The 14,856-nt window shown below is 32.3% G+C and overlaps 2 protein-coding genes across 9 annotated transcripts in view; one reads left to right on the top strand and one right to left on the bottom strand.

Annotated features, from left to right (window-relative positions):
- LOC126735592 (transmembrane protein 94) overlaps positions 1-14,856 on the bottom strand; it is a 105,177-nt gene that overhangs the window by 57,950 nt on the left and 32,371 nt on the right. For all 4 annotated transcript variants that reach the window (XM_050439630.1, XM_050439631.1, XM_050439632.1 and 1 more), the window contains 4 exons: positions 10,880-11,108; positions 4,917-5,090; positions 558-691; positions 351-500 (listed from right to left, as the gene is read on the bottom strand). In XM_050439630.1, the coding sequence (XP_050295587.1) occupies positions 351-500; positions 558-691; positions 4,917-5,090; positions 10,880-11,108 (687 nt within the window). The remainder of the gene's footprint in view (positions 1-350; positions 501-557; positions 692-4,916; positions 5,091-10,879; positions 11,109-14,856) is intronic.
- LOC126735594 (uncharacterized) lies at positions 2,287-3,646 on the top strand. 5 transcript variants are annotated; one of them, XR_007660464.1, is made up of 3 exons: positions 2,287-2,648; positions 2,706-2,786; positions 2,846-3,124. XR_007660464.1 is itself a non-coding variant. In XM_050439636.1 (3 exons), the coding sequence occupies exons 1-3, from the start codon at positions 2,349-2,351 to the stop codon at positions 3,426-3,428; spliced, it is 960 nt and encodes a 319-aa protein (XP_050295593.1). In that variant the 5' UTR covers positions 2,287-2,348; the 3' UTR covers positions 3,429-3,646. The 5 variants fall into 5 exon arrangements, 2 of the variants coding, with proteins under 2 accessions (XP_050295593.1, XP_050295592.1); XM_050439636.1 differs by having other exon boundaries at positions 2,850-3,646; XR_007660465.1 differs by having other exon boundaries at positions 2,287-2,786; positions 2,891-3,124.

Below are 14,856 nucleotides of genomic sequence, written 5' to 3'. Positions count from 1 at the left end.
CATAAGTAACAAATTCACCAAATTGTAATTCGAAAATCTTTAGAACAAACCATCAAAGTTCGGCCTGAGTACCTGTCAACTTCTTCAATGGTTTCCAAATTGAATTTAGATGTATTTAATTTCAATATATTTCATATAATTATCTTTTAAGACCTTTATCCGCTATACCATTTTGATATGTATATTTATGGCACTAAACGGTACCCAAAACCGCACTTTTGACAGATTTTAATAAGTTTCTCTTCTTGTCAATGTCTTGTATATTGATTTTTATCTCCAGTACGGGAGAGTGTAAAACTTGCTAGCTAAAATAAAATGTGAGGGAAAAAAATTATATATTTTGAAATTACCTATAAGCGAATGCTGTACAATAGGCAGTCAAACTACTTCTCTGATAAAAGTCTTGTATTTTCTTTCGATCAGAATGAGTCAAAGGACATAAATCAATTCCATCCCAGTAATCTACACAACAGTCCAGGATAATATCTGCAGTGCCCTCACTAGAAATACAAGAATATTACAAAGTGAAAATATACAATCCAAAATATATTATTTACCTTAAAAGTTGCATATTGCCGCTACACAATTCTTTCACAACCACAGCAAAAGCATGTGGAAAGGGAAATTTCAGCTTAGTAGATAACTGCAACGTTCTGGCATATTTGTTATCCCTTCTGACCATTTCGGGTTGCTAAAAGTATATTATGCAAGTGATACAGGCATTCGCGTTCAAAGAAAGCTATAAAAATAATTGACATACAGGTTGGGGAATTGAAGATTACATATTGTCGAAACTAATTGCAATACCACTTCCTCCGTCGATGAACGGCCGGTAGGTAAGAAGGTATTTGCAGTTTTTTATTTTTTTACTGAATAAAAATAATATCGGCAAGTGTAATTTTGCTGTTGGTATTTAAGGCGCTATTATTTTCTTTTCAACCAATTATGGCTGGTTATACTTCCGAAAGAGTTCAAATTATTAAATGGTTTTATGAAAGTAATTCGACAATACAATGTAGGGATATGTTTTCAATGAAATTTAAAAATAGACCGATTCCTTTGAACTGCGAAAAAACAATTTTAAATGTGATTACAAATATATATCCATTAATATTTACATTCATTTTAATCTTAGTAATGGTAACTGTCTTTTAATAAATTATCCTAGTAATTTATTAAAAAATCGTTTAAAATTGTCCCTAACCGCCTTATTAGTGGGGCTGGCAATATTAAATGGCCTCCAAGATCTCCCGATTTTTCACCGAATGACTTTTATTTGTAGGGTTATCTTAAGAAGACTATTTATAAAAAGCATAATAGTAGGGCAACGAATTTAGAGGAGTTGAGAAACAAAATTGTTGAATTTGCCAATTAACCTATCAAAGTAAGAAACAGCTTTTACAACAGACTAACCTTTTGTTTAGCTAAAGAAGGAGCCTTTTATTTAAATAATTACTTGTAAGTTTATTATTTTGAGTTTTATTTTCTGTTGTTTTATTCTATTTTTAATGTTTAAATTTCATTTTTATTACAGTTCTTATTTTTTTCAATAAGAAAAACGCTTTAATTTATAGGCAAAGCATAGCATAAAAAAATTGTAACTACGAATCTATTCGGGTTTTTCACGTGTAATTAATGCCTTAGAAAAATATTATACCAATGCCGCGTAATATTTATTAAATTTTAGCCCCACCGATGTCAGACGCTTATCTATATATACATATATATATATATATATATATATATATATATATATATATATATATATATGTATATATATATATATATATATATATATATATATTTTATTATCGAGGGGAAACAATTTTTATGCAGAAATCACTTCGCCTCTTTCAACCCCCTACCCCCCAGAACCTCCCTCTCAAAAATCTTAAATGGCAATAGGGGTTGAGTGATACCTCATTTGAAAGAACTTTTTATTCTCTACATTTTGGCACCTTATTTTTTAAATTTGAGTGCTGCGTTGCCAAGTTAGGGTTATTTAAACATTGTTAAATTACTTTATTAAACATTATTCCTGTAAGTGTTTTAAATACGTTGAAGCTATGATTTCTATTGGACCGTGTTTGACCATAAAGCGAACCGGTGCATTTCTCACTGAAAGTGTTTATCAATCCGACAAATTCTTTTGGTCATGAAAGATAAACATTTAATTTTTTTTCTTTTTTGTTTATTTTCGTTTGCAATAAAATTCGTCTCAATACAGTTCGATGATATGATCCGAAATTTAAAATAGTATTTTGTGAACTTTCCTACCAGTCAATGTCACTAGGTATTTAAATCAGTTAAAATTTATTTCGATAATTTGTGTGTTATTGTTAGTTACTATGGTATACACGCTTAGGCAAAGAATTGAAATGATTTTTATTTATGGCGAGCAAGGAAGATGCGCAAGAAGAACGGCAGAAGTTTTTAATAATAGAAATCCTAATTGTAATGTAAGTCACAGATACATTTTGGACGTAGTAGCTAAATTTAATGAAACGGGTTCAGTTGGAAATAAAAAAAGGGCAAGTCGGCGTGTTTTAAACGAAGATGCTCAAGTAGAGATTTTGGGAACATTCGTTGCAGAACCCACCAATTCTCTCCGTACAGTAGCACGTCTAACTGGAATGTCACATGAAACTGTACGACGAGCATTACAGTTACATAAATATCATCCGTACAAGATGCAAATTTTACAGGAACTTCATGAGGACGATTTTGATAGGAGAATAGAGTTTTGCGAAATTATGTCCAACTTAATAAACACTCGTGCAATTGTGGTAAGCAATATTTGCTTCAGTGATGAATGTACCTTTTTCCTAAACGGCCATGTCAATAGACAGAATTGTCGATACTGGAGTGAGGACAATCCCCACATTTTCAGAGAGGGTGCTACACAGCGGCCACAAAAAATTAATGTTTGGGCCGGTATTCTTGGAAATGCTGTTATAGGACCGTTGTTTATTGAACAAAACTTAACTGGAGAGCTCTACTTACACCTACTTGAAGATGTAATTGATCCTTTGATAACAACTGAACTGGAAAATCAAGTTGGTAACATTTTGCAAGAAAACGAACTACACTTTCAGCAAGATGGAGCTACGCCGCATTATTTTCGGCCAGTACGGGAGTGGTTGAATAACAGATTCCCTAACCAATGGATTGGTAGAAGGGGACCGATAGAATGTGGCCTGCTAGGTCACCATTACTTAACGCCGTTAGATTTTTTTTTATGGGGGCACATAAAATCGGTTGTTTACAAAACTCAGCCTGATGATATCGAAGATTTAAAAAGAAGAATTACAGAGGCAAGTAGGGCTATTCCAGAAGAGGTATTTCAGAATGTTCGGGAAGAATTTGAGAATAGACTTTATTTTTGTTTGGAGAACAATGGAGAACACTTTGAACACCTCTTAAAGTAGATGTGTTAATAAAATAAATTTTAGGCGTGCTTTTGTAAAGACCATAATTGTAACGGCTATGCAAATGTTTAGTAAAAATAATATTAACCTAAATAACATGTTTCAATGTAATATTAACCTAAATAACATGTTTCAATGCAAATCATAGCTTTAACGTAATTAAAACACTTACAGGAATAATGTTTAATAATAAGTAATTTAACAATGTTTAAATAACCCTAACTTGGCAACGCAGCACTCAAATTTAAAAAATAAGGTGCCAAAATGTAGTGTAGTAATTGCCATTTAAGATTTTTGAGAGGGAGGTTCTGGGGGGTAGGGGGTTGAAAGAGGCGAAGTGATTTCTGCATAAAAATTGTTCCCCCTCGATAATAAAATCGACGTGTCCTAGCGATTTAATAAAAACATAACCCGTTTCGAGATAATAGGGGTGGGAAGTTTTCAAATTGACACCCTGTATATATGTCATAATATACATATATGTGGCGCCACTGCCTAGCAGCGCCACCCTACCAAGTCGTCGCCAACGCAAGCAAGTGCTTGTTCCGCGAACCGAGTTCTAGCCGTCTTGCCGTCTCTTCTCCTTGCCAATGTCACGTAGACGTCAATGGTCAAAAAAAGGTGCAAGTCAGTCGGTCACGTTTGCTTTATGTCGAGAAATTCTCTCTGTTTTTGTTAATTTACTTTTAGTTAGAGAAGTTGTAAAGAAGTGAATAAAACCCGAATCTGATGTTGAGGGTTGTTGTTAATTCCACCTCCACAGTGTAGCATAAAAAGCGGCCACCTGCGCGAGACTCATAGTGGATCTCGGGCGGAGTGCATTTAACACGAGGCAACAAGTCGCGTGATCCTCACGCCTTCACTCGAAACCCCTCTAAAACTCTAAATATATATACATACATATTCATATATATATTGTGGCTTCTAGAATAATAATAGTTAGATGGTTCGCCAATCTTTGATAAGGAGACGGCGTACTAAGACGATGTCACTATTTAAATAAGTAATTACCATAGATAAAATTCGTAGCCTACCTTGTTTATAGTTTTCAATGGGCAACCTGTTTTTAAACTATTCGCTTTCTAAGTTCTCCCGAAGATCAGGCAGGAACGTTTTTGGTGGAACAATGCATTCCAATCGATAACTTGTATTAAAGAATATTCAGCAGCATCACTATGATGTTTAGTAATTTGAATTTAAGATATCAATAAATCCAAAAGATCTTCGGCAAACAATCGTAGATATTCCAGGATACGTAACTCATAGATAATTAACAGATCACTCTCGAAATTTAAGATTGGGTCAACGTGGTGATTCAAGAATTTAAGTAGTGTAGAGAATTTAACGCGAATTCGTCCTATACATATTAGACAACGTACAAAAATAGTTTCTGGATACCCTGTATACCGTTACTGATATAATTATATGCTTATTATATGATTATAATTATCCATCTACATATTTAATTAAAAAAAGGGCCTTACTTACCAAATGCCTAAACACGCTTAACTGCTGCTCCAGTTGAAATATTTTCTGTGCTTGATCTAAAAACCCAATTTCTTTAGCCAACTCGCACAGACACCTTCGGTTGGTTACAGGAACTAAATGCTCGTTATACATTGCTTCGCAGGAGATGTGCGAGCAAAAGTTTGAGTAATGCTCCTATAAAAAAAAAAAAATTATATTATCAATAAGAATGTAATCAAGTAATCCGAATTCCAAAACGAATTTGAAATTTCCGAATTTCAAATAACTTAGCAATTATATTATTTGAAAACCCAGCTTTTCCGATGTGAAGTGCGAAGAACACAGCTCAAAACAGCCTGATTCATAAATGAAGGTAAGAAGACCTGAAAGAGGGATGCATGGCCAAATGCGGCTATTGTATCCAAGTTTTTCCGGAAAAGGAGGGTGCCCTCACTGCAGAAGGACCCTCAGTAAATAGTGCCTGTCCCAAGCAAAATGTAAGTGTGAACAAAATCAAAGTATATTATCAAACTGTACGTGGTCTCACAACCAAAGTGGCTGTGTGAAGGTATTTACTCTGCCGAGCTATTTGATGAGAGGTATACTGTGGTAAGAAAAGACAGAACTACTTCAGCTACCAGGGAGGGGTGGAGTTTTGCTAGCATTTAATAAAAAAATTCCATATGAAGTTTAAGAGGCTGAAAATTGTGATATCGAATGTTTATATTTTGTAAAGTTAAAGTTTAAAAATGTATATGTTCTTATTTCTGTTGTGTACTTTCTACCAAACTCCAGTTTGGAAAGTTACAATTAATTTTACTTAATTAATTAAGCAAGTTTTTATTATTATTGTATAAAAGAAACCACAAGCGAGCCGGCTTGTGATACGACTTTCATACAGACCCCATCTGCTAGGTAAATAAAACCCGCCCGAAAACTACCCACGCAGACAAACAGGCAGAAGGGTAGATAAGAAAAGTGAAAGTTACCATTAGTCTTCGTTCGCTATTCGGTGTAAAAACCACAGCTGTGTTAGATTATTTTTGAAACGTCTCGGAATATTATATTTTGGTTTTGAAGGAACTTTTGTTTTTTTATTGATTAGATTTTACGATCTTACATGTAGATGCCATTTTTATTTATTTATAGTCGTTTTAACGTTTTGACCTTGTCGGAGGCACTATATCTATAAGATGTATTGACGAAACACTTTAATTTGTGCAAGTAATTTTAATATCTTTTGTAATTTAACAATTTGAATCTATATCTTAAAGGTTTCCTTGGTTCTTTTATAGTATCCCTAATGCTGGACATGTTATATGTTCGAAACGTGTCGGATTAATAATTTTTAAATAAATTTAGTGGAGGATGACCGAAGCATTTTTAGTTATCCATTGACATATTAACTCCACTGCAGAACGGACTAGTTCTTCAACTTGTTAATTTTTGTTTAAAATCATATATTAGGTTCCTATCAAATGATTTATAGTGACAAAATCGGAATACAAATACTTATAAACACAGGATGTCAATAAAATCATAATTTCTGATATCGTCATGTATTTTTTTGAAAATCAATCAATAGGCATAAAATTAAATTTTTATAGGTATTTGCTAGCAAACACAGTAGAAAATAAAGGTCTTATTTCACCAGAAATTCCTTTTATTATGACGACCGGTTTCGCGATTACAATATCATCGCATCATCAGGTCGAGGACTAAAAGTAAAAGACACAATTTACATAGATACTACGCTTATCAAAAATTGGTAAAATGCTGAATAAAATCGAATTTTAAAGCGTACTTACATTGTTAAAAACGAGATTTGTCAAAACAAAACAAAAGCACATATAGAACGGTACAGTTAAAATTAAGCCAGTAAATCTCATCGTAAGATAACAAATAATACACTTAGGTTTAAAACAATAACATCTAAAAAGCACCGTTACAACACAATAGACAAAACGATCTAAAAACTATGATAACCGCCATTCAAACTAATCTGACCAACAGAGTCATCTATATCTAGTTTTCATAATTAAGAAAGAACGTTACAAAGAAATCTATATTTTATATCCTATAACCGAATGGGTACTAGATAGCGGTACCCACAGTAACTTTAAAATATTTTTTAAAACTGTTAAACAGATGTCTCTACCAGTTTATATTAAGAAAACAACGGGGTTTTTATTAAAATAAATTAACCGGAAAGGGAGGGAAGAGTTATTCAAATAAAATATTAATTAAATTAGTTTCAGGAATGTTAATCTGAATATTAAGAGATTTATCATATTCTTTTTTGAGAGATCTTTTAATCTCGAGTAATTCAAGATTATTTAGATTTATGTTGTCCTGAACTCTATGTAAGATCTTGTAATTATCTAGTAGATTCGATGGGTGACCGGTCTCCATAATATGCTTAGCAAATAATGACTCAGGATTGTTTTGTCTAATGCATCGGTCATGTTCGCTAAACCGAGCTTTAAAACTACGCTTCGTTCTACCTACATAAAAATAACCACACTCACAATAAAGCTTATAAATTCCTTTACAAGATAACGGATCCGTTTTGTCTTTATTATTAATCAATAAGTTACCTAATGAATTGCTCGATTTAAAGGCAACCTTGACATTTAAAGAAGTTAGAACTCGTTGGATTTTATAAGAAACTGCTCCATTGTATGTAAGTGAAATAAACTTATTTACTGGCTGATTACTTAATATTGTTTGATGTGGTATGTAGACATTTTGGAACGCATTACGTAATAGAAATTTATTTTTTATTTTGTCTACTAAATTGGGAGAAAAATTATGAGTTTGGGCAATTTGTTTGATAATATTCAACTCTCTATCCCTGCTTTCAGTTGTTTGAGAAATCTGTAGTGCTCTATTTACATAACTATTTAAAGCTGCTACTTTATGTGAAAAAGGATGGAATGACTCATTGTGTATGATTGTTCCAGTGTGGCTAGGTTTTCTATATATCTCAAAATCATGTTTATTATTTACGTTTTTAATAAGTAAGTCTAAAAAGGTTATGGTTTTATTGATTTCCACTTCTAATGTAAATTTTATTTTTGGATGAATGTTATTAATGAATGATAGAAAATCACTAAGATTTTGTTTATTGCCATTCCATAGTAAAATGCAGTCATCTACATATCTATAATAATACAGTATATTAGATAGGTAGGGGTTGTTATTCAAAATATTATTACTTTCGAAGTGATTGATAAATGTATCAGCTAAGAGGGGGGATAATGGAGATCCCATGGCTAGCCCATCCTCTTGTATATAGGTTTCATTATCAAAATTAAAGAAATTTTGTTTTAAGCAAATTTCTAGGATATTTATTATTTCTTGTGTTTCGATATTGGTCAATGTAGAATTAAATAATTTGTTTTTAATAATATCCACTACCTCGAATATAGGAATGTTAGTAAAGAGATTTGTTACATCTAGAGAGATAAACAAGGCATTTTCAGGGATAATGATATCTTTGATTTTGTCCACAAGTTGAATATTATTTTTTATAGTGTAGGGAAAGTGGCAATCTATAGTAGTAATTAAGTGATTATTAAGCCATTTAGCTAATTTATATGTTGGAGAGTTAGTGTATGCTACCACCGGTCTTATGGGCATTGAAGCAGGTATATCTGATTTATGAACTTTAAGAAGGCCATAAAGTTTAGGAACATTTGTGTTGTTAGCTGAAAGAAAATATCTTAATTGAGGATTGATTAAATTTGTACAAAATTTTAAGGTGTCATTCACTTTTTTGATAAATGATGGTAATCTTGCACTCTGTTTTCGAAAATTATTTTCTTGGATAAATTGAGTCACTTTAGTGTCATAGTCATTTTTATTTAAGATAACAACACAGTTTCCTTTGTCAGCTTTTGTCAGGGTTAAGTTTGAATTTTGTAATTTATTTTTTATAGATTTAATTAGTGTAGAACTGAAATCACCTTCAGTTTTATTAGGTGCATTTTTAATTGACTTTAACTCAGTTCTTAAAATGTTACTACACTGGGCTCTAATTTGATTTATATTATCTGCTTCTATATTCTGTAGAACCGTTTCAGTTTCCACTGTTAACATTTCTAAATTTTGTAAGGCTTCTTTTTTATTATGGATGACCGGTCTGTATTTCAAACCCCTAGATAAAAGTGCTAATTCTTTATCATTAAAAGTTGTATTAGAAAAGTTAAGACAAGGTTTATGAAATTTATGTATAACATCAAATTGTTCTATCGAAGGTCTGTTGAAAGCAATCTGTTTTTCTTGTTTTAGTTTACTAAGTTTTCTTCGTAAAGATACAATTTTTGTGTTTTTTAAGTGTTGCATTTTACAAGAAATATTTCCTAAAGTATTCTTGAGTTCTTGAAAAGATAGCCCTGTTCTTAGTCTATCATAAATACATTTAAGTTGAATGTCTATATTATTAATGATAATATAACTTTTTCTAATCTCTTCTCTTATAAAATTACCTCTCAGTGTATTTAATAAGCGGCTGTTCCTGTTAGATAACCTTTGTTGGTTGAATGACCGATGCATTAGACAAAACAATCCTGAGTCATTATTTGCTAAGCATATTATGGAGACCGGTCACCCATCGAATCTACTAGATAATTACAAGATCTTACATAGAGTTCAGGACAACATAAATCTAAATAATCTTGAATTACTCGAGATTAAAAGATCTCTCAAAAAAGAATATGATAAATCTCTTAATATTCAGATTAACATTCCTGAAACTAACTTAATTAATATTTTATTTGAATAACTCTTCCCTCCCTTTCCGGTTAATTTATTTTAATAAAAACCCCGTTGTTTTCTTAATATAAACTGGTAGAGACATCTGTTTAACAGTTTTAAAAACTATTTTAAAGTTACTGTGGGTACCGCTATCTAGTACCCATTCGGTTATAGGATATAAAATATAGATTTCTTTGTAACGTTCTTTCTTAATTATGAAAACTAGATATAGATGACTCTGTTGGTCAGATTAGTTTGAATGGCGGTTATCATAGTTTTTAGATCGTTTTGTCTATTGTGTTGTAACGGTGCTTTTTAGATGTTATTGTTTTAAACCTAAGTGTATTATTTGTTATCTTACGATAAGATTTACTCGCTTAATTTTAAGTACGCTTTAAAATTCGATTTTATTCAGCATTTTACCAATTTTTGATAAGCGTAGCATCTATGTAAATTGTGTCTTTTACTTTTAGTCCTCGACCTGATGATGCGATGATATTGTAATCGCGAAACCGGTCGTCATAATAAAAGGAATTTCTGGTGAAATAAGACCTTTATTTTCTACTGTGTTTGCTAGCAAATACCTATAAAAATACATCCCAGAACATGGACACCATTCTCCAAACTATAAAATTAAATGTTTAACACGTTTTTAACGAACGTGTTAACATTTTACAGGTTTTTAAGGAATAACTTTGAAAAAACTTAACACAGGAACCCAAAAATCATTTATTAGTTTTATTTCAGTGACTAGCCGGCTACTGGCATACGGCGAGAGACTACAGAAGCGCCGTCCACATTTGCACATGTATGTCTATGCGTAGCTGCTCACCGCATGCGTATGCAAGTCTGTACGCACCTTTAGATTTATTTATTTATTCGTTTTTCTTGTATTTGTTTATCTGTTTGTGCAGTCTCTTTACATACACATACTTTTATAATGTACATAGACATTTAATAGATGTTTTTCATTTGCTTATTTACATAACTATTACAAAATTCTGATGCAAGACGCCAAAAAATCTAAGTTACCGGTGCGTCTATACTAAATATCTCCCTCTTACCACCGTTTCCGAGATCTCTATGCATTTCATCCTTATCTTGGACACCCTGTATATTGAAACTATTGGACAAAAAAAAAGTAAGTTTTTTATAAAACCTTGCATTCCTGTTCCCAATAATATGCCATTAGTCACTTATATTCATAAAATACGAGTATAACTTACCTGTGTATCAATATGACACGTATTCAATAAAATGGCCAATCCGAGTGGTTTTAAATTAGGCAAAAACTTCTGCCAGTCTTTGTCGTCAAACCTTAGCCGGAATGGATCATAATGGTTGTGTGTAAGGTCTAATACTTCAGCAGATGCAGAAACCGGGCTGTCTGGACCAAAATGGAGGTTTCCTAAGGGTTCTGATTGGTCTGCGTTCAGCTCGTTTAGGTTGTTTAGACTAAATAAAATAATTAATGGTATTAAATATATTTGTATATCCTAATATATAAAACACATAGATAAAAATAATTATAAGGTACATTGAGCTAATCAGATCAATATCACAGAGTCTGGCCCTATAAACATAACACTAGCTACATAGAATTTGTTGCCAATTAGAGGCAACAAAGAAAATATTATCCATTTTACAAAATTGTTATCATTACATAATTGCTGCATTACTACAAAATTCATTTCGGTGATCAAAATCATTTTCCGATAGGTCTTGAAGTAAAAATATTTTATAAGGGTGGAACTTTGCTTTTTTCAATACTTTATGCACAGTAGATCGCGATAAATTAACATTAGGAGCCGTGCCTCTGATTGTGGCTTTGGAATTATCTTGAACCATTAACAGAACGTTAAGCTCATCTTCTTCAGTTATTGAACCCCGACCAGCTTTTTGAGTATCCCGAACATGCCCGAATTCACGAAATTTTGCTTCAACTCTGCTTATCATGCTTTGGCTAATAGGCAACCGATCAGGATGAGTTGCGTTAAACAACTGAACCATCTCCTTTTGAGCACGAGACACATCTGCGAAACCAATCATGCACAAGATTTCGATTCTTCCACGTTCGGTTAATTTTCTCATATTTCATACAATAACAGTAGGTAATAAAGTGTAGTTACTAATAATGCGCAGGATGAGACTGCTTTCGCCTCTCAAAAAGAATAAACACCACTTCCAAACCAAGACACTCATCCACATTGCAATCTATCAAAGAGCAATTTTTCAACTTCTAAATTTCACATTTGATAACAATTTATTTTATTATTTATGGCAAACTGTTTGTCACCAATATATGCAGATATCATTCGAAGTTCAGAGCTACAAAAGAAATGCTTACCAGATCTTAATTTTGAAGTCCCCTTTTTTAAAAGATACGTGGACGATATTATTACTTGTGTTCGAATAAACCTGGTTCGAACAGTTGCAGCTTTCCTAGATGCGTCTAAAGTTTGCAAAATCGTATTTTCGGCTCTAACTCAACTTTTTCAAATGGAACTAGGGTGGCTCATTACCATAGTTAAAAAGTGTATTATTTTACAAATAATTTGGTATAAGACAATCGATAGTGGGTACTTTCAGAAAATCAGCATTATTGAAATTTTATTATTTATCTCTTGATACGCGTCACTGTAAAATCGACTGCAGTGATACGTGACTTACCCAATGAAAAAAACAAATAAATTATGTGACAGTTGACATGTCAAATAATTTATTAGGGCACAAAATGCTCAAAATGCCCACCTTGTTGTTGGAAAAATTGTCCGAATAACTATTATTATTGAAAAATGTCTGAGTAACTCGAATTATATCAGAAACTGACAGCTTGCCGTAACAATTCGTAACAATGATATGTCAAATACAAGACCAACTTACTATTGTATTATAAATACCGACAAAAAACACTTCAAAGGCTCTTCAATTTATCGTTAATAGACGGTAAGGGTGAGAGTCCAATTTATCGTTAATCTTGGATTTTTAATAGATGTTATACGCAAATGCTACTAAATGCTAAAAAGTCGCTACAAAATACATTTAACACGGAAACAAATATTTTACTAATTCACAGCAATCTTTGGGTTTTTTAATTGGAAAAAACTAGGTAGGTATGAGCCGCTAAACTGTTTTTTTGAAAATTAAGACTTATTAGAATTACGAATTACCAAATATCTTTATTTTTAATTATGGTAATGAGCCACCCTGGTTCTATTAGAAAAAAATGAGTTATAGCCAAAAATACGATTTTGCAAACTTTAGACACTACTTGATCTAAAATTAACGATTTTAAATTATTCATGGCACTCTATATTGAAATTTAAAAAATTAAATAGTTTAAAGGTTAGATGTCAAAAGTGGACATATGAGGTATTATTTTTCCTAGATTGTAATTTCGTATCAAAATATGTTAAAAAAGTTGGAGGGTCCCATTTAAAATAAGAAAGTTAGGCTCATTTCCGGCTAAACCGCAAGAGACAGAATACAACTGAATACATCAGCAAATCCCAATTTGGGTGCTACACCCACGTACCAAACTTCATTTTTTTTAACTTAAAAATTAAAAAAGTTGTAGGGGCGAACCACTTTCCTACTTAGAGACCCGGTATAGTAGACAAAAAACACCCAAAGAACTACAAAAAGGTGTTGTTTACAAAATTCCATGCTCTGACTGGAATAATTCGTCTTTATTTCGGAACTTATTCGGATTTTTTTGTCGAACTTTTTTGTCTAGGTGCTGCCACAAGTTCTCGATGGGATTTAAATCTGGACTTTGAGCTGGCCACTTCAGAACTTGAATTTGTTGAGAGGTTAGGAAATTTTTAACAATTTTAGAAGTGTGCTTGGGGTCGTTATCATGCTGGAATTTCCAAATTAACGGCAAATTATCCTCGGCGTAGGGAAGCATATTATGCCTTAAGATGTTTAGATAATATTGGCTATTCATGATCCCATCTATTCTTACCAGTGGACCAACGCCATGCCCGGAAAAACATCCCCACACCAACACATTACCGCCTCCATGTTTGATTGTGGGAATAGTGTACCTTGGGTTGAATTTTTCATTATCGGGACGTCTAACCCATCTCATATCATCTGACCCAAATAAATTGAACTTACTTTCATCTGACCATAAAACGTTTTTCCATCGATTATAGGTCCAATGTAAGTGTTCTTTTGCGAATCTTAAACGAATTTCTCTATTTTTCGTGGAAATTAAAGGTTTTTTTACCGGTCTCCTGGCTTTTAAGTTGGCGTCACATAAACGTCTTCGAATAGATCGAACTGAAAGGGAAATGCTGGAATATGCCTTTTTTATATCTTCGGCGGAGAAAAATGGATTTCTTATAGAACATCGTCTAATTAGCTTGTCAGTTGCAGATGTTGTTTTTTTGGGTCTACCTGGCTTAGAGATGCTGGCAGTAGTGCCTCTAGTTTGCCACAATTTGATTTGTTTACAAATGACACTTTTATGAAGATCAAGTTCTCTAGCGATTGTTACTTGTTTCACTCCCGCATTGTGCTTCTCAATTATAAGTTTTTTTATTTGTTCAGATAAATTTATACCTCGAGGCATTTTAATACTAAATAGGATTCTTCACAATCGAAAACGAACTGCTTCAAACGAGACCTATTTAATTTAAAATATTTAATACAAAAAGTTTCTCTATTTATGTCCTCAAGTAAAAAAAACATTGTTTACTATTTACATTCCTGTGATAAATATTCAAACTGTTTTGGTATGAATTTCTGGCTTAGGCTAAGATAAACATTTTTAATACATGGTGTCACAAAAATTTTGAATAGATTATTAAATTAGAAAATAAATTAAAAGTTTCTCTACTTTTGGCCGGCACTGTATATAGGTCAAACAGGTCGTTATTTAAAAACTAAGATAACGGAACACAAAAGAAGCGTTCAACCTGAAATACTATTAAGGTCAAAAAATGAAACAGCTTTGGCAGACATACACCTATTTAATTTTGAAGAGGTAAAGATCATCGACATGCGAAATAACTATAAGAAAAGATTAATCTCAGAAATGATAAACATAGAAAAACATCAGAACAATGTAAACAAAAAACAAATTTAATTAATCTAATAAAACCCAAAAATCAAATTTGAATACTCTTCAAATAACCTTTGTATATCCATTCAACAACATTAAAAACATACTTAATATATTATTATCTTAAAATAT

This window comes from Anthonomus grandis, chromosome 4 (assembly GCF_022605725.1).
Source record: "Anthonomus grandis grandis chromosome 4, icAntGran1.3, whole genome shotgun sequence".
NCBI classification, from domain to species: domain Eukaryota; kingdom Metazoa; phylum Arthropoda; class Insecta; order Coleoptera; family Curculionidae; genus Anthonomus; species Anthonomus grandis.
The sequence above is the reverse complement of the archived record's forward strand: the minus strand, read 5'-3'. Positions and strand labels throughout refer to the sequence as shown.

Bases quoted from the DNA above. Each gene is read 5' to 3' on its own strand.
- LOC126735594 (XM_050439635.1), top strand. From the start codon at position 2,349: ATGGTATACACGCTTAGGCAAAGAATTGAAATGATTTTTATTTATGGC. The intron at 2,787-2,849 runs GTAAGCAATATT...GTCAATAGACAG, and splicing joins TAAACACTCGTGCAATTGTG to AATTGTCGATACTGGAGTGA.